Source organism: Elaeis guineensis, chromosome 2 (assembly GCF_000442705.2).
Source record: "Elaeis guineensis isolate ETL-2024a chromosome 2, EG11, whole genome shotgun sequence".
In the NCBI taxonomy this organism is placed as follows: Eukaryota; Viridiplantae; Streptophyta; class Magnoliopsida; order Arecales; family Arecaceae; genus Elaeis; species Elaeis guineensis.
Window position 1 is genome coordinate 111114549 of NC_025994.2, and position 18493 is coordinate 111133041.

At 42.2% G+C, this 18493-nt stretch overlaps 2 protein-coding genes across 4 annotated transcripts; one reads left to right on the forward strand and one right to left on the reverse strand.

The window, feature by feature from the left end:
* Positions 1–7838: 7838 nt before the first annotated feature.
* LOC105043172 (C2 domain-containing protein At1g53590) lies at positions 7839–14226 on the forward strand. Of its 3 annotated transcripts, none has more exons than XM_010920619.4 (12): positions 7839–8208; positions 9308–9382; positions 9552–9695; positions 9868–9963; positions 10059–10190; positions 11085–11237; positions 11331–11372; positions 11631–11679; positions 12314–12406; positions 12515–12698; positions 13191–13317; positions 13392–14226. In XM_010920619.4, the coding sequence occupies exons 1-12, from the start codon at positions 8083–8085 to the stop codon at positions 14004–14006; spliced, it is 1836 nt and encodes a 611-aa protein (XP_010918921.1). In that variant the 5' UTR covers positions 7839–8082; the 3' UTR covers positions 14007–14226. The 3 variants fall into 3 exon arrangements, with proteins under 3 accessions (XP_010918921.1, XP_010918930.1, XP_073108794.1); XM_010920628.4 differs by having other exon boundaries at positions 7949–8208; positions 13404–14226; XM_073252693.1 differs by lacking the exon at positions 7839–8208 and having other exon boundaries at positions 9332–9382; positions 9568–9695.
* Positions 14227–14785: 559 nt separating this feature from the next.
* Positions 14786–15826, reverse strand: LOC105043184 (pentatricopeptide repeat-containing protein At1g06270). Its single transcript, XM_010920637.4, has one exon. It carries the CDS (start codon positions 15824–15826, stop codon positions 14786–14788), a length of 1041 nt encoding a protein of 346 aa, XP_010918939.2.
* Positions 15827–18493: the final 2667 nt, after the last annotated feature.

An 18493-nucleotide genomic window follows, 5' to 3' on the forward strand; every position in this document is an offset into this window, starting at 1 on the left:
ACGCGGGACGTGCGTCCCAGGCCTGCTGGCCCCTTGCCCTGGTCCACCGTGGACCGGGTGGTCCACGGTGCGGTCTGTAGACCGCGTGGGCGTTTCCCACGCGTTTCTCGCGGTCCACGGCACTATTCCGTGGACCGGAGCGCGATCTAAGGGCCGAGGAGGCTCCCGATCTCGATCCGACAGTCCAGGGGATTTTTTGGCTTTGTTTAGGACTCCTAATCCCTCTCTAATCAAGTTTAAACCCAGGTTTAAGCCTTTAAAAAGGCCTTAGACGAAACAGAGGGAAGTGGGGGTTCGGTTTTCTCGCCGTCGTACGAACCAGAGGAGAGAGAGAGATGCGTGAGGCGCTGTGAGAGAGGAGCAGGAGGCTCCTGGACAGCGGTCGCCAGGCTCTTCAGGGGTTCAGGGGGGTCTCCAAGAGAGAGAGAGCTTTTGTGAGGGAAATTTCATGTGAGAGAGAATTGGGTGTACAAGGGTTGAGGGTGAGATCTCCTCTTGTAAAATTTTCTTTTCATAGTGAAGTTTGCATGCCCCGTGGAGGCGAGCCCTTTTGTGGCTGATCCACGTATTTTGATTGTTTTTCCTTTTTGTTTTGTTTCTTCTTTCTTCCTGCTGCATCGCGTGGTACTGAAAGGATCTTGGAAGGTGGTGTCCTGGCCAGACATCCACCCAACAAAAAAAAATAAAAAAAAATAATTAAAATATATGAATCAATCATAGAAAAACTCATTTTTACGAAGCATGCAAATTTCATTATAAAAAAATTTTTTACAAAAAGTGGTCCCATCCTCAACTTTCGTATATCCAATTTTTTTCTCGCAGAAAGTTTTCTTCACAAAAGTTCTTTCTAGAAAAATTCCTCTGAACCCTTGAAGTGACCGACGTTCGTTGTTCAGAAACCTCCTGTTTCTTCTCTCTCAACATACATGGCCCTCTCTCTCTTCTTCACAGGATTTCGATCTCCATACAGCATGTCCACAGAGAGACCAAGCCACGCAGCCACTGTTCATGAGGTTTCCCGCATCTCTGTTCACGAAAAACCACAACCATGATAAGATCATACTATTCCCAGGCCTTTATAGGTCTTAATCAAATGTTAAAATTCGATTAGACCCATATTAGGACTCCTAATCAAGCCATAAAATCTCTCCGATTGTTGGATCTTGACCGGAAGCTCCCTGGATCATCCGATCCACTTCGATCCATGAAATAGTACTGTGGACCGTAAAAAATGACTGAAAAATGCCCATGCAGTCCACGTGGTCTGCCATGGACCACTCGATCCATCGTGGACCGGGGTACAGGACCCCAGCGCGGCGCGCTGGACTGGGCTGGCTTGCCCGAGTGGGCCTGGCCGCACCCACACCGGGCGCCTGGGCCTTGGCCGCACGCTGCACGCCCGTGCCTGGGCCGGGCCGCTCCCGTGCCTGGGTCACGCACCCTGTGCCGGGCCGCACCCTGCACACCTGGCCCACGCGCTAGGCGGCGCCCCGCCGCGCCACCGCCGCTCCACCGATGATTTTTCGCCGTTTCGAATCTTGTGCCAACTTCAAAAGCTCGTATCTCCTCCATCCGAGCTCCGTTTGAGGTGATCTTGGTCTCGTTGGACTTTATTTTTCATCGCGAATCTTGCTGTGGGCTCAATATGGATCGAATTTTGAGGTATCAAATTTTAACAATCTTCATCTTGACTCAATATTCAGCCTCCTTCTAACTCCGAGAGCTTCTGGATCTCCTCGCCCTCATGTCCTAGGGCAATCGCTTGCTGATCATGGTAGACAAACATGGGAGTCGAGCAAGGCCACTCGATCCTATCTTCGTCGTATGCTGTGCTCCTCCTGACCTGAGACCTACTCGGGGTATCATCTTGCGGTAATAGAAATCTCACCTTGTAACGTCGCCTCTCGTCCTCCCGAGTCTCCTGTCTCGTGCTCGATCCATCTCCACTTGGAGCTCACCTCACTCTGGGCTCCATCTGACTCCCAAAGCTCCACCTCGCACTGGGCTCCCTGCTAGATAATAATGTCTTCTGCTCTCCTTCTTCCTCTCTAGTACAATCCCATCGCCGCGTAGCACCTTCAGGATTTCTCCACTAGCTACCATCCTGCAGCCTCTAGAATCCAATCTGCTCAGTGAGATAAGATTCTGCCTGAAATTGGATATGTATCGGACTTCTCCCAATCTCCTCACTATATCATTATGTGTCCTCCAGCTGACTGTCCCAATGCCTCTGATCGCACAGCTCGATCCATCTGGTAGATATACAGTGCCCTCACTGTTCTCTAGGGAGTCAAACTGCTCCTCTCTGCAATATACATGATGGGTGCATGCAGAATCTAATATCCACTGCTGGGAAGAAGTAAATACCTCGTCAGATATTTTCAAGACATCTCCATCTGAATCGTTGCCGGCAGCAGCCACCATCTGATTTTTGAGTTGAGGGCAATTTCTGGCTAGATGCCCCAACTCCTCATACTGATAACACCTGGTATTGCTTAAGTTCCTCTTGGACTTGGACCGCCTTCGTCGCAATCTCTTATCACTCCGTCTACCATCTCCTGCTCCTCCAAAAGCCACCAAAGCTGAGCTACCACCATCTGAGCTCAAAACCGTATTCTTTCTCTTGAGAACATCGTTCTGGAGTATCACCGCGGTGACCTCATCCATCTTGATGGTGCTCTTCTCCTCTATAAGAGCAGTCACTAAGGACTCGTACGAAGGGAGAAGCGACGCTAGCAAAACCAGTACCTTGGTCTTCTCTTCAACATTCTCGCCAACGTTGAGAAAGTCGGTGAGGATCTTCTGAAAATAGCTTAGATGCTCTTGCACGCTCTGTCTCTCAGCCATCCGTAGCTGGTGAAACTACCTGCAGAGGAAAAGAGTATTGGTGAGAGACTTCGCCATGTACAACTCCTCGAGCTTTGATCACAGCACCATCAGAAAAGTCTCGCTCAGTACATGGATCACTACCTCATCTGCTAGATACATGTGGATGGTACTTACCATCTGCATTTATAGTCATTTCCAATCCCGCACATCCATAGTGGTTGGCTTCTCCTCGCACAAGAGAGCATCGATCAACCCCTGTTGGATGAGCACGTCCTTCACCCTTGCCTGCTACAAGGAGAAATTGCTCTTCCCATCAAACTTGTTGATCTCCATCTTGATTGATCATGTCTTCTTCATCTTCAGTTTTGCTTACCACCGTTGCAATCTGTGTCCTTGCACCGCCTCGCTTTGATACTACATGTTGAGTAGATGTATGGCCAGGACACCACCTCCTAAGATCTTTTCGGTACCGCGCGATGCAGCAGGAAGAAAGAAGAAATAAAATAAAAAATAATCAAAATACGTAGATCAGCCACAAAATAACGCACCTCCATGAGGCATGCAAACTTCACTATGAAAAAAAATTTTACAAGAGGAGATCTCACCCTCAACCCTCATACACCTAATTTCTCTCTCACAAGAAGTTTTCCTTACAAAAGCTCTCTCTCTAAGAAGACCCCTCTGAACCCCTGAAGTGACCGACATCTGCTGTCCAGGAGCCTCTTGCTCCTTCTCTCTCAGCGTACACGACCCTCTCTCTTTTCTTCACAGGATTCTGATCTCCGTACAGCACATCCACAAAGAAACCAAGCCGCGCAGCCACTGTTCACAAGGCTTCTCTCTGTTCACGAAAAACCACCACCATAACAAGACCACGCTGTTCCCAAGCCTTTATAGGCCTTAATCAAGTGTTAAAACCCAATTAGACCCATATTAGGACTCCTAATCAAGCCATAAAACCTCCCCGATCGTTGGATCTTGATCGGAAGCTCCCTGGGCCATCCGATCGCACTTCGGTCCATGAAATAGTATCGTGGACCACGAGAAACGGCTGAAAAATGCCCATGCGGTCCACATGGTCTGCCATGGACCGCCCAATCCACCATAGACCAGGGTACAGGGCCACAACGCGGCGCGCTCGGCTGGGCCGGCCTGCCCGCGCGGGCCTGGGCCGCACCTGCACCGGGCGCCTGGGCCCTGGCCGCACCCCGCGCACCCACGCCTGGGCCAGGCCGCACCCGTGCCTGGGTCGCGCACCCCATACCGGGCCGTGCCCTGCATGCCTGGCCCGTGCGGCCGCACCGCCGCATCTCCACCGACCGCCGGTCATCCACCACCTCGGATCTCATGCGGACTTCAAAAACTCATACCTCCTCTATCCGAGTTTCGTTGGAGGTGATCTTGATCTCGTTGGATTCCGTTTTTTTTCGCGAATCTCGTTGTGGGCTCAATGTGGACCGAATATCAAGATATCAAATCCTAACATACTTGACCGCTATTCCATGAGCAGTTTATAAATGAGGTGCTGGTGGTGGACGTGATGGGTGTCGGGGTGAGGATGTTGGAGGGGATTCGGCGGAATCGACTGGAGGAGGTGAAGGTGCTGGTGATGGCGGAGGAGGTGGCGACGATTGCAGGAAGGGTGGTTGGCGGCGGTGGGGAGCAGGCGGAGGCGGTGGCGAGGAAGGCAAAGGAGTACGGTGAGGCGGCGAGGAAGGCAGTGGAGGAGTGAGGCTCGATGTACGAGGATGTCACTAGTTTGATCAAAGAGCTCGACACGAAGTGGAAGGAGGGCCAGAAGGATGTATGAGTACTCCGGCTACCGCCGGCCGGAGAAGTGGTGGCGGTGGTGGTGCTATTCTATCGCTAGAAAACGATACATATTGTCGGGTTTTGGATTGGAAACCGTGACTCCAGGCCTGTGGTGGTTGGACTCAAAACTGTTGCTTTTGATGTTTCTGCTTCAGTACACATACAGCGATCGGTTCTGTTTCGAATTTTCACTGGCCACGATGCGAATTTGTCCTAACGATCTATCTTCTTTAAGTTAATTGTGTGGAAGCCAAAACCGGTAATGGAACGTTTAATTTGGTTAGGAAGCGTGTGAGTCTCTTGGCTAAGAGAAGATTTTGTGTGGTATTTGATTTGTAACCGAAATTAAAATAAAAATGAGAATCAAAATGATTTGGAATCGAAATCGAAATGATTAAATCTTTCGAAGCTTTTGATTCATGATCGAAATCAAAATCAAAATTTGAATGAAAAATTGAATCTATAAATAAGAGTAAAGATTGAGTTCTATATAGATTGATCCATTCTCATTCCACTCCATAATCAAAATCGGAATAAAACTGTTCCCAACCAAATGGTTGGAATGGGAGTCATCCATTCCGATTTTGATTTCAGATCTCCATTCTCTCCAACCAAACACCCGAGTGTCTTGATATTAATTTTTAATTTTTTTTTTTGGAGGGGATTATGATGGTGCTTAAGGCATTTAGGTGGCTACCTAGCTAACTGATACTGTGCTATGCCAGTTAACCAGCGAGGTTCTCTCTGCCTTTGAAGAAATAATGAGCTCTGGAAAGAATGCTCCTCGTCTTTTATGACTCTTATTTCTGTGTGTCAGATCCCTTCTTTCAACCTCGAAGATCGTCTCTCCCTTCTGGATGTGAATTCTCATGAATAGTTTACTGTGTTACCGACATCCAACGTGGACGAGATGTGAGCTGTTCGCGAGTAAACCCGGTTTAGTCTGGATGACGTGATTTTTCTTTTTCTTTTTTTTGTTTTTCGGCTAGCGTGATTGAGGAACCAGCGATTCTAAAGTCCCATTGCATTAGGTCAATGCTGAACTGGTCAACTAGTCAAGTACAACCTCCTTGGACGAGCACAAATAATAAGTAGAAGCCCAAGCTTGGATCGATAGCAAAGACTAGCTAGCTCAAGCTCACTTGTAAGGAAATGAATGAAGGTTGAAAATTAACAGTTAAGCTTGGCTAGAGCTCCACCCAAACTCATATATTCCTTTCTTACAAAACCAAGCTCTAGCAGCTCAAACCTCAGCTTGGCTCATTTGCAACAACAATAGATAGTCTAATCATGCTTCATTGCACTTAAAATACATGCACTGCGACCAATCATGCCAACTTTGTGCATCTAAGCATGCATGACCCTTTTTTAACCAAAGCATGCTCTTTGATCTAACGGAGTGTGGAGAATGGTACCGCTGGACTACAATTTAGTTTGTGAAGTAGGTTTAGACAAGGCGGTTGCCACCACGTCTATATTAGAGTACAAATTTGAAACTAGTTCTCTATCCATTTTAATTTCTAATAATTAAGATGTTAGGAGTCATATAGACAAAATGAAAAAGAATTGACAAGTAGATTTTCTCGGAGCTCTTTCTTCCATTGTCCAGCTAGCACTATTTTCTATTTCAAAGATTTATTATCCAGGTGTACTCACTCTAATTTCTTATTTGGGTGCTTGAATAGGTTATTCACAAGATCAATATAAACTACTGTTTGAGGATGGTAAATGGTATGAGAAGTCAAAATTTCTATTCTTAGGGTAATTTTGCAACGAAGATTCCAAAAAGACATCAACCTAAATCACCTCATTTTTGGATAAACAACCTAAATCACCTCTTTATAAAATGATATGTACTCCCTATTTTACTTGGATAATTGATGACTCTCCTCAATGCATGAACTTATTTCTCATTCCTTGTTTCAATGCCTTTATACGAGTCTTCTCAAAATAGCTATATACGTGAAAAAGCTCGATCTTGCTTCTTTATTTTATTATATTTTTTTAATGTAGGGAACGATGTTACTTGTCTAGGAAATAACTAACTTGCTTGCATCCTGTGGCTAAATTATATGACGGCGCATCTACATAGATTATTCTCATAGTTTATTTTATTTTTAAAATGTCTAAACTCTCGTGTGCCTGCAAGCAAAATTCAATATAGTATCGATCTATGTATTATGTGATCGCTAGAACGAATGATTTATCAATAGTAATTAACAAAACTCCTCTTTTGACCAATTACAAAAATTTCACTATATTAATGTTGGTATGCATGTATTCTTATAATTAAGATCCTCTGTGGTGCATACTATAAAATATTATGCTTCTCTAGATGACTGCCATCAGAAGATGGATGGCCATTAAACAATATGTGTAATGTATGACATGGCACGAGCTCATAAGCTCTCTTTTTTTTAATGGCCATCCATCTCTATCCATGATTTTATAGTATTTTGCAGTGCTGTATGTGCACTGTACAAGATACGTGCTAGTATTCTAGTGTACAAGACAATAATCAATGTCTAGTTGGCTTGCTGCAACTACAATCCAACTTATGATGGGTATTACCCTAAGTATGTTGTTCATAAATCAAGACGAAATGTGCCTTTGATTGTTGGATTAGGATAAGTTATGTTGGAGGTGAGGTTCTCTTGTCGGAGAAATACAAAGAGACGCCATCATTTGGGTTGAAACCCAAAATTCGCATGGAGAGGGATTCCCACCAAGTAAGTCAATTGGCCTGCAAATGCAGTCTTCGAATACGTGTTCAACCCTACCCTAGACAATTTATTCCCCATGCGAGGTTGTTATCTACCCGTCATCAGAAACTATCTCACATCTACATCGGCGACCAAATCTAAAATGCCCACGACTCCCTCCACGTTCCGGGGATTTCCGAGTTCCTAACGACCCACTCACCGCCAGGGAGGAATTATCATATGGACTAGATCCAGTGGACCGGTCCAAATCCCGGGGCATACGTACACTAAATAACAGGCATCCCTCATCTGATATAGAATTGTTTAAATACAAAAAGGTAACGTGGCCAGACCGGGGGGGCAGACCATTCTACCCCAACCTAGCGGGCGATCGTGGACCGGTTTGGTCAAATGAAGCGGTCTATCCCTTCGCTGACCAACTGCCGGTTACATCCAATTTTTTTTCTTGAAAGTTTGTTCCGCATCCAATTAAAACTTCCGCGCGGCCTCCCTCCCCCATATCTTCGTTTCCTCCGTGGCTGCGCCGCGCTCGTCTCCGATTCTTCATCCTTTGGCATTCCTCCATCCTTCCTTCCAAGATTTCATAACCTCTCTAGGCTACCGGGGCAATCGGACTCAATCTTTTGAACCTCTAGGGTTTTGCGACTCTAAATTGCTCCTGGCCTCGGAAGTGGGGTTCTTGAAATACGCGCAATTTTGTGGGAGTTTAGTGGTTGGGATGGATATATTTGAAGCTTCAATCGTACATCACATTGCGCTGGTGCTGTTATTGCTTTGGATCTTGTCGTCGTTGGGTTGGGCCAAGCCGATTGTCTTCTTTGCAGCTTTGTTTTATCTTTACAAGGTATGGCTACTTCCTCTGATTTTCTTATGTTTCCGAGGCTTGTTGTGGATAAGAGAATCAGGTAGTAGATTTTTGGGTGCATGCCACTGATGCATGTTGCAGAGAATATATTTACTGAGCCCCAGATGATATGCATGTTATGCTCAGAAAATAGTATCTTTTTATCAGAAAAGGACAGGCGGATAATGACTTAGAAATGCACTTTCTCAAAGATGAAAGCTGTGTAAATTATTTGTTAGCTGAAAGAGGAGGGAGATACATTAGCGTTTGTATTGCTGACATGAGTAACAAAATCTTCACGAGTCCAGTGTCAATTTGAATCATCGATTATGCTGTAGACCTTCTCTACTAAATGCTACAAGCCAAAGATTGCCTCATCTTTCAATTATCAGGACATGTCGAACTCAGTATCTTGTCAGTTATCTGATACTATTACAGTGTTTTGGGTAAGCAAAATAACACATACAAGGTCTAAGTTCAAATTTTTAATGCCTGACAGAAAAATATTGTTATTATCCAATCCAAGCCATTCCTTGGAGACCTAACGTACTGCTACTCCGTCCCTTGCATATAAGTGAAGTATCTTCTAGCAGAATAAATAAATTTGAACTGTATTGTTTATTATGCATAACATGTGGAGGACTTAAGTGCATGCAGGAGGTGAAATGAATGCATGTTTCACTTCTCCTTTTTTTCTGTGTGTCTGTGTATGTGTGTGTAGAACCCAGGTTCTCTAGGATCCAAGCCGATGCCGGCAAACTATGATCTTCTATTTTAAGGAATTTTTACTTTGATAATTAAAATTATTAAAACAATTTGAAAAATCTTGGTCAATATATTGATGTTGTACCGGCCAATATCTTGGGACATATCAGTTTATAACAGCTGAGAGAGTAAGGGATGAGATTTTAAGCGGCCAATACTGATACAAGCTTATGTCTCACTTGATGTGAACATATTTGCTTGATATCCTTCCAATATTTAAATAGTTTATTAGGTGGGATATGATAGTGATAACGGCTTGTTTGGATTTTTGACAATTTTGTTGGTCTTCTTGTGTTTCTCTGTCCGTTTAACCCTTTTATACTTTGGTTCATAGGTTTATGAACGCTATCTACTTAGACTGCGGAAGAGACTAGAGTTTGAGGGAAGAAAATTTGCCGACCAACAAAGGGTATTTATTTTCTGTACTAGTTATTGACTTTTTAATCAACTATTTATCATGTTATTTTTCATTCTTAGTATTCACTAATCTCCTCTGTACGTGCAGCTAAAGGTCTTATTGGTTCTGGATAAATGTCTGTGTTCTACAGATTTAGCTTATATATTTCTTTTATTTACAGCTGCTTTCTGATTCAGAATCAGTACGATGGCTAAATCATGTGGTTGAAAAGATTTGGCCTATATGCATGGAACAAATTGCATCACAGCAGTTTCTGTTGCCCATCATACCATGGTTCTTGGACAAATACAAGCCTTGGACTGTTGTATGTCATCATCCCTGTATTTGTATCTACTTTAGTTTTTGACAGCAATGTATCTTCATCTGCATTGTCCTTTCCCCTGACTTTGCTGAGTGCTTAAGATAGTTTTCACTATCATTCTTATCATGCATTTATAGTCCATTTAGACAAAGATAGTGTTATTTTGTATGCACAGGGGAAAGCAGTTGTTCAGCACCTTTACTTGGGTAGGACCCCGCCAGTGTTTACAAGAATGCGGGTTCTTCATGAATCAACTGATGATGACCATTTGGTAGGTGATTTGTCTATAAAATGACATTTATATCATATATGGTTGACATTTTGGTTCCATTTTTTACTTGCTAACGGTGAATGATGAGTTGTCAGGTTCTAGAGCTGGGTATGAATTTTCTGTCAGCAGATGATATGAGTGCAATACTTGCAGTTCAATTAAGGAAAAGATTAGGGTTTGGAATGTGGGTGAAGATGCATGTGTCAAGAATGCATGTTGAAGGAAAGGTAAGAAAATATTCAGGGATGCTCCTGTTTTACTAGAAGTTTTTTAAATGTTGTCACTGAATTATGTAGAGGTATATGCCAATTCATGATGATGAGTGATACTGTAATAGTATATAGGGGCCTAATATCACTGAATTACGTAGAGGTATATGCCAATTCAGTTGGTTAGCACCGCTCTCCTCATTGCGATCCCACGATATTTTTAAGGAAAAAGGATTTAAGAAAATGCACTTATGAAAATCAGAAATTGGCAAGTGTAGGACATGATAGTACCTCATTTTCTTCTGGAATACAGTGTCAAATTGCCTCTTTGAAAACTGCAAATGTAATGATCATTTGAGCATATAGTAAATTTTTTATTCTCCACATAATTAGTAGGGGAAACACAAATCTGAACTGGAACATTCATGTCCTTTTAAATTGTCATTTGATTTTTGTTTCCCTTAAAGGTTAGAAGAAACGTTCACCTAGTTGATCGACTATTGGCATATTACCGCTTATCTTTATTTGGTTAGTACTAGAACATATTTATGTACCTTATGTCATACAAATTAATTAATGCTGTCGATTTAACTTAGTAAAGATCAACAAAAAAGAAGCTAAGTTATGTGCATAAAAATTCAATTGGACAATCTGATTTCTAGCATTTTTGAGTCCTACTTTGTTTTTTGATTTGCATGTTCTTCTTTGACCATTTCAACTATTGATCTAGGAAGGTCTTCGTATTGATCCTTTTGAAAACCAAAAAGAAAAGAAAATTGTAAGAAGAGGGTGAAAAGCTTTTCTAATTATACCCTTTATAAATGCTCAAGAAAGAATTCTTCACACATTTGCAATCTCTCGAGACATTGCAATACTAACTTCTTTTTTTTCGGGGGAAAAAAAATTCTGTAGGTTCTGGTGGGAATGAAGTTCCTTCAGCAGTGGCCATTTCTTGGGCGTGTGAGGGTATGCTTTGTTGAGCCACCATACTTTCAGATGACAGTAAAACCAATCTTTAATCATGGGATCGATGTTACTGAACTTCCAGGAATTGCCGGATGGCTTGTAAGATTTTTCTTTTAACATGTTTAATATGATCTATTCTTGCAGACTTTGGAATGTGTTCAGTTTAAAATGTTCTTTTTTGTATTTCTGCAGGATAAGATTTTGGCAGATGCATTTGAACAGACATTGGTTGAGGTTAGTTCTTTTAGTTGGTATTATGAAATTGTGTTTGTTCTCTACACTTTGTGTGACTTTGTTGTAATACGCATGCCTAGAAAGGGGTTCATTATATCTTAGAATTAACCAGAAAAACCTCCAATAAGAATAAATTTAATTTATTAAGAGATTAAGTTTTGCAATCTGAATTAGCATATGGAACATTTTGTTGGATTTAGTTCTATAAAGCATTGCTACATTGACAGCCTGACCCTAACAGAAGCTTTCTCATTTCAGCCTAATATGCTGGTTGTTGATGTGGAAAAATTTGCTTCGGTGCCAAGAGGTAAATAATGTTAATTTGTTCAATCATTCCATGTATTGTAATTGTTGAATGATAATGCTAGGATTCTTCATCCATAACCTAAAACATTAAATGACCTACTTGATATTCTTCACCAGGGCTGCAACATGTGATACAACTCAAGAGCCATTAGTACCCAGATATCTTTGAGTAATATGCTAATGTGATGCTGCAACTGTTTTGTTTTGGCAATATAAGCCTTGAAAGTAATTGCAGATCTACCAAGCAGTTGTGTAATATAACTTCTAGGATGCTGGATAATTATCATGGTAGATGACTAAGAGCATTTGTTTGGGCACATCCAATCATTCTGCAGTTTTTGCATGAAGATCAAACTGTTTATACTGTTCTGTGGTGAAAGGAATCTTGAGTGATCCCTCTTTTATAACCTTTTCTGCAAAGGCCAAGTTCTGTATGTTGAGAGTGCTAGACATATCTAATCCATGATATAGGGAAGAAACTGTTCGAGCTTCTGTGATCTGCAGGAGTCATAAAACAGACCACCACTGGGAACTTTTACGTTTTTCCTTTTTGTATCATCATATCTGTTTTTGATATATGAAAATTGCTGAGAATTTTGACAAGTGTTCTGAAATATATGCTATGAATGTTTCAGAGATTTGGTTTAGTGTTGAGGAGAAACATCCAATTGCATTTGCTAAAGTGGAGATTATAGAGGCAACTGAAGTTAAACCGTCAGATTCAAATGGTAGGTCTCGGTATGGTTGCTGGCCTCTGAAACATATGTTTGTTCTTTTTTCATATTATATTCCAGTGAGGTGAATTCCCATAAATTTGAGTTAAGGCTTTCTTGCAGGGCTTGCTGATCCTTATGTGAAAGGTCAGCTTGGCCCTTACAGATTCCGGACAGAGATTCAAAAGAAGACTCTAGCTCCAAAATGGCTCGAAGAGTTTAAGATCCCCATCAGTTCATGGGCAACACCTAACATCCTAGTTCTTGAAATTCTAGACAAGGATCGTGTCTTTGATGACATGCTTGGGTCTGTTCCTTGTTCCTCACTTCTGCTTCAGATGCTCTATATAGAATTTTAATGTGATATGATGCTCTTGTAGATTCTGGTATTTACACTGTATTGCTCTTTCTATAGATCTTTTCCTCTTTCAATATAACATGATAATCAGAAATGTGTGTTTCAAATAAAAAGATCGAGGGTTATGGATCATCTTATATATGGATGATTTGTGACATAACAGCTGAATATAGTAAGAAGAATATTGCAGACAGCTTCTACTTTCTGTGTCATTTCTGGCTTGGTATACTCGCATCTTCTATTATTGATTGTAGCGATACTTTATAGCCTAACAGTCATGTTCATATGCTTAGTTTGATACTAAACCTGGAGCCTTTGCATTTTTAAGTTTGTGTTTCAGTGCATTTGAGGGTCTCTTGCATCTTGACATCATAACCATGTCATTTCTGATTGCCTATGTTAGGTTCATCTTTGCATAATAAAGATTTTTATGGTTTGCAGGGATTGTTCGATAGACATTGCTGATCTCAGGGGTGGGCAAAGGCATGACAAGTGGTTGACCCTATGGAACATCAATACCGGAAGGTTGCACTTGGCAATTACTGTGCTTGATATTGATTCTAAAAAGGTATAGCTGATGCAGTGTTCTTGATGAAACAGCACATGCTTAGAAATATTACGGAGCTTGCCTTATTTTGACAGAAATTCTCACAGGGGAAGGAGCAGTCCAGTGATGAAAGCTTATCAACAGAAACTGATACTCCAAAATCTAACTCGATGGCTCGGAACAGTGGTACATTTTCCAAGGATGACTTTGAACCCATTAACATTGAAGGGCAACGGGAGACAGGAATTTGGATACATCATCTTGGGAGTTGTGAAGCTTCTACACAGGAGCCAAGAAAAGCTTATACTCAGGTCTCAGAAACCCAGCTCCCTGGAGAGGATGATGCTGGCAGAGACAGCCCAAGATCATTAGCTTCTGAGTGCAGTGATAACAACAACGTCCGAAAATCATATAGAAATGATATGCACGGTTTTCGCACAATTCGGAGAGGCCTGCACAAGTTTGGGAACAAATTCCAGAGAAGCTCAAAGAATGAGATTCCTAGGCAGAATAGACGGGAGCCTGTTCCCACTCCACATCCCAGACCTAAAGCAGTTGGTGAGAAGGGTATGGCTGTCCAGCTCATGGCGGAAGATAGCTGCATTGAAAACTCTATCAACTTAAAGGCAAACCAGAAGAGCTGCAACCTTGAGAAGGGTGAGGGAGGAAAATCAAACAATGGCCACGAGAGAGGCATGGGAAAACCATAACATACAGGGAGGTCATTCTACTCACTACCTAGTAAGTCATAAACAGGACAGGTCATCTGCAGTGGCTCAAAGGTGGTTCTCACGCAACAACTGGTTGTTTTTAAGAACAACCAGCTAGTAAATGAATGGTCTATGGCAACCCATCTGCCTTCGACCAGGAAAAAACTATTGCTAAAGATGAGAACAGTGCCAGGGAATGTTCTGTTGGACGACACCTCTGGTTCTGTGAAAATTTTCCTTGACCCCAACTGAGTATTTTGTTAAAAATGGCAATTGTGAAGTACACGTCATAAACCCTCTTACAGTGATCAATATTTGTTTTTATTGTAAATAGTATGTTGAAATATAAGTCTATTTTTATGAATAGCATGATTTTTTAATATTTAGCCCGATCGAATGCATAAAGCTCACTGCATTTAGGAACCACTGCATGTTATTAGTGATAATATGAGTTCGACTAAAAGATATGAAGAAATCTTAGTTTTAAACAGTCCTGGATAACAACTTGAGGTTTCTTCACATCTTTCAGTGGAACTTATATTCTCTTCAACATATATAACTTCATACTCTTTAAAATTTGATTACTTTATTACCGAGGGGAAAAAGGAAAATTATTACATGAATTGTTTCAGCTGCTTGCGACCATGTAATATGCCTTTACGAAGCCAAACTTGTTTCTATGATTTTGTGTCACAAATCTTCAGCCTTATCCGGAATGATAACATCCACCGTTAAACGAAGTGCCGCGCTAGCTACTTTTCCTTTCTCTCTCGAGGGCCTCAAGACCCGATTTCCGCCAGTCTCTGCCTCACGGCGCCGGCGAGTTCCCCCTGACCGATCGCCGCCAGCCCCTCCACCACTCTCTGCCGCACGCCGACGTAAGGCACGAATCCCCTACGCGCCATTTCCGCCACCACCCGCGCCGCCAGCACCATCTCCCCGCTCTCCACGCACCCCTCTGCCACCGCCTCGTACGCTTCGAACCCCACCGCGCACCCCTTCCCCTCCAGAAACTTCACCATCTCCGCCGCCCTCCTTACCTCCCCCTCCGCCCGCATCGCCCTCGCTACCCGCGCCACCGTCCCCTTCCTCGGCGTCATCCCCTTCTCCGCCACCATCTCGCTTAGCAGCGCCTCCGCCGCCGCCGCATCATCCGCCGCCTCGATCACCGTGCAGTAACTCTCAGATTCCGGGTCGATCCCGGCGACGGGCATGCCGCGGAGGACGGCGACGGCCTCAGCAGGCTCGCCGGCGGCGCAGAGAGATGAGAGCAAGTAAGTGAGGGTGTTGAGGTCGAGGCGGAAGCCGAGGGGGTGGAGGGAGGAGAGGATTCCGGCAGCGGAGCGGCGGCGGTGACGGCGGAGGTGGAGCCAGGAGAGGGGGAGGGCAAGGCGGGTCTCGCGAGGAGGGGGAGCGCCGGAGCGGAGGGTGGCCTGGAGGACGGCGAGGGCGATGGGGAGGAAAACGGACGAAGGGAAATTATGTCCAGGCTTTGGAAGGGAGAGCGACAGGAGGGAGGAGTAGGCCGGGAGAAGGAGGGAGCGAGGGCGAAGGGGAAGGAAGGAGTGGAGGAGTTCGCCGACGATGCGGGCGGTGAGGGTCGGGGGGAGAAGGGAGAGGTAGGAGAAAGGATTAGGATTAGGATTAGGGTTAGGGTTGGAGTGGAGGAGGTTGGGGATTTGTAGGTAGTCCCTGGATTCGATGGCGGATCGGATGGAGCGCTGAAGCGGGGTTTCGTTGGTGGTGGTGGAGGTGGAGGAGAAGCGGTGGCGTTGCAGATGGCGAAGCAAGTAGAAGGGCCGCACTGCCGACGCTGCCATTAGGTGGGCATGTCTTCTTTCTGCTCCCTTTACGCTCGGAACGTGATTTTGGTTGCAATATACCGGGGACGTCGGTCGATCGTTACGCGTGCTTCCGTGATTATTTTGCCACGCTTTGAACTCGAACACGAATTTGTAAGGTGTTAGACCTTTATGCCCACGCGACGGTCGAGTGTGAACAGTAGGGATGCACATCACGCAAACTGCCTCGTTACTCCTACATCCACGTTACTTCTTCCGGGTTGCATCTTTTGCTCGAAAGAAGGATTCATCCTGGCACGAATCCACCGTCGGATCATCTCACTTTGAGACCTATACTGATGGATGAATGATAAAGTTTCAAGTGCTTTGAGATCTGTCCAGCGCATGAAGAAGGTGAATCTTTCTGTCGCGCGAAAGAAATCCGCTTCTTTTGCTAAGACGACCAGTTCCCGTACCATAAACTATTTTATAACAGCTTGGTTAGAAAATCCAGCATGACGTTACTGGGTTGCCTATTGGATTCATGGATTAGACGGTCTGTTTAGATGGGGCCCAATAGATCTGTTTTTAAGCCAGATTTCAGGTCCAAAGCATATTCATTTGTAGATAGGCTTTGGGGTGGGCCTGTTTTAAATTTGATATATCCCGTATCCAAATGCGGCCAATGATCAGCTTAAGGCCCCTATCAACCTAATACTCTATAGACCAAATCCAATAAGAAGAAAAAAAATATTTTTATGGCTGTAGAATCAAAAATATTATTAAATAAATAATAAATTAAATTAATAATATATTTATATGATTGTATATTTTAAAAAAATAATAATAAGTATTGTATAAAATTATATAGGGTTATATGTAGATTCAAATATTCGGATACGGGTCGGATAGCTGTCTATTTATATTTATATCTTTTTTTTTTTGACGAATATGGATACGTATATTAGTTGAATTCTCAAATTTATGTCCATATCTGAGTTGATTCAGATATAAAAATAAATTTAAATAGATAATATCTATACCGCTTTTATCCCTAATCATCATCGATTCCAGATGGCTATATCATGCTATTTGTTTCTGCACCTAGATTCCTTGGTTTCAAGAAGCTATCAATCTTGGCCTCCCATTGATAGTGCTACTCAAGGGCTTCGTGGAGTACAGTTTGATCTTCTAATAGAAAATTGGGTCCAACTCTTGTCCATGCAGCTCAATCCAACAATGAAAACATCAGAATAATTTTTTGTGCACCACATACAGTATAGAAAAAATACATCATTTCATCTTATTAGACTACGTAGCCACCGCTTTCCAACGTATATTTAATATCTGTAGTTCTACTTTTTTTTTTTTAATTTTGAATGATAAAAATATTTTTTTTTAAAAAAAATTATAATATTTTATGATCATATTATAATATCCTGCGATCGAATTATGACTTTTTGTATAACAAAAAAATCATAATTTTTCTTCAGAAGTCATAAAGAGAGAATGATATTTTCATCATTAAAAATTTATTAAATATTTAAATGATAAAATTTTTTTTTTCTTATGATATTTTGTGGCTAAATTGTGACTTGTTGTTGTGTAGAAAGTCATAATTTGATCGCAAGATGTCACAATATGGTCACAGTTTATTATAATTTTTTTAAAAGATGAGAAGTATTTTTGTTATTTAAAATTTTAAATGAAAAAAATAAACTGTAAATATTAAATATATATTGAAAAGTATTGATTATGTGATTCAATCAAATGAAATAATATATTTTTGTTACATCACGTGCGGTGCACAGAGACTTACTCAAACATCAAAAATTCCTGCTGATCCAGTAGCGCCGGTGGCCCCATCACTTTCATTTCGTATTCTTGTTTTTATATCCTTGTACCATAGGCACTTTGTGGTTAATGCCATTTATAGTTCATCCCTCCACTCAAATCCATCCAGATGAGATGAACGGGACGGCAATCAAAGATGGACTTACGATGAATGGGGCTCACAAAAGTCAAGATATAATTGATGCGAGGCAACACTATATGGTGTAGGGTGTAAATTGCCTTAGTAAATTACGGGGAACAAGCCAAAACTTAGCAACTACCAACCAAGAGCTTCAAGACAAAAATAAAAAAACACAATGCCCCAGCTTTATTCAATTAGACATTGTGGCTTCTTGTTATCTTATAGGGGTCAACCAGACATGATCTTCTCGGATATCTTTCCTCTACGTGACGGCAGAGAGCGAATAAAATTGTCGGATGGTAAAATTTAAACTATCGGATAGGATTGTATGGGTTGTGACGGAGAAGTTAAATTGAGTAGTACTTGGACAAGTTCAATCGCTGTTGATGCGTTCTAAAAGTTTGGTTGGGAAATAAGAAAAGGTGATATAGAAAAAAAATTCTGCCTCTTTAAATAATATGCTGTAAGATATTTTTATTTTTTGCTTGACTATAATGTTTGAATATTTTAGATTAAAGTATCACCTCCATGAAAAATAGGCAAGCATGAATACAAATTTTATTCACAAATAGCATATGATACATATTTTTTCCCGGAATAGTTATGTCTACTGTTAGCAAATTTTTCTGAAACAACTATTTGTTGCCAACGCCTCCTTGTTAGGAACTATTTGGCAAGGCTTATGCATATTCTACTCTCCAACTAAACACTGCCTAACAGTGCGGTGATGC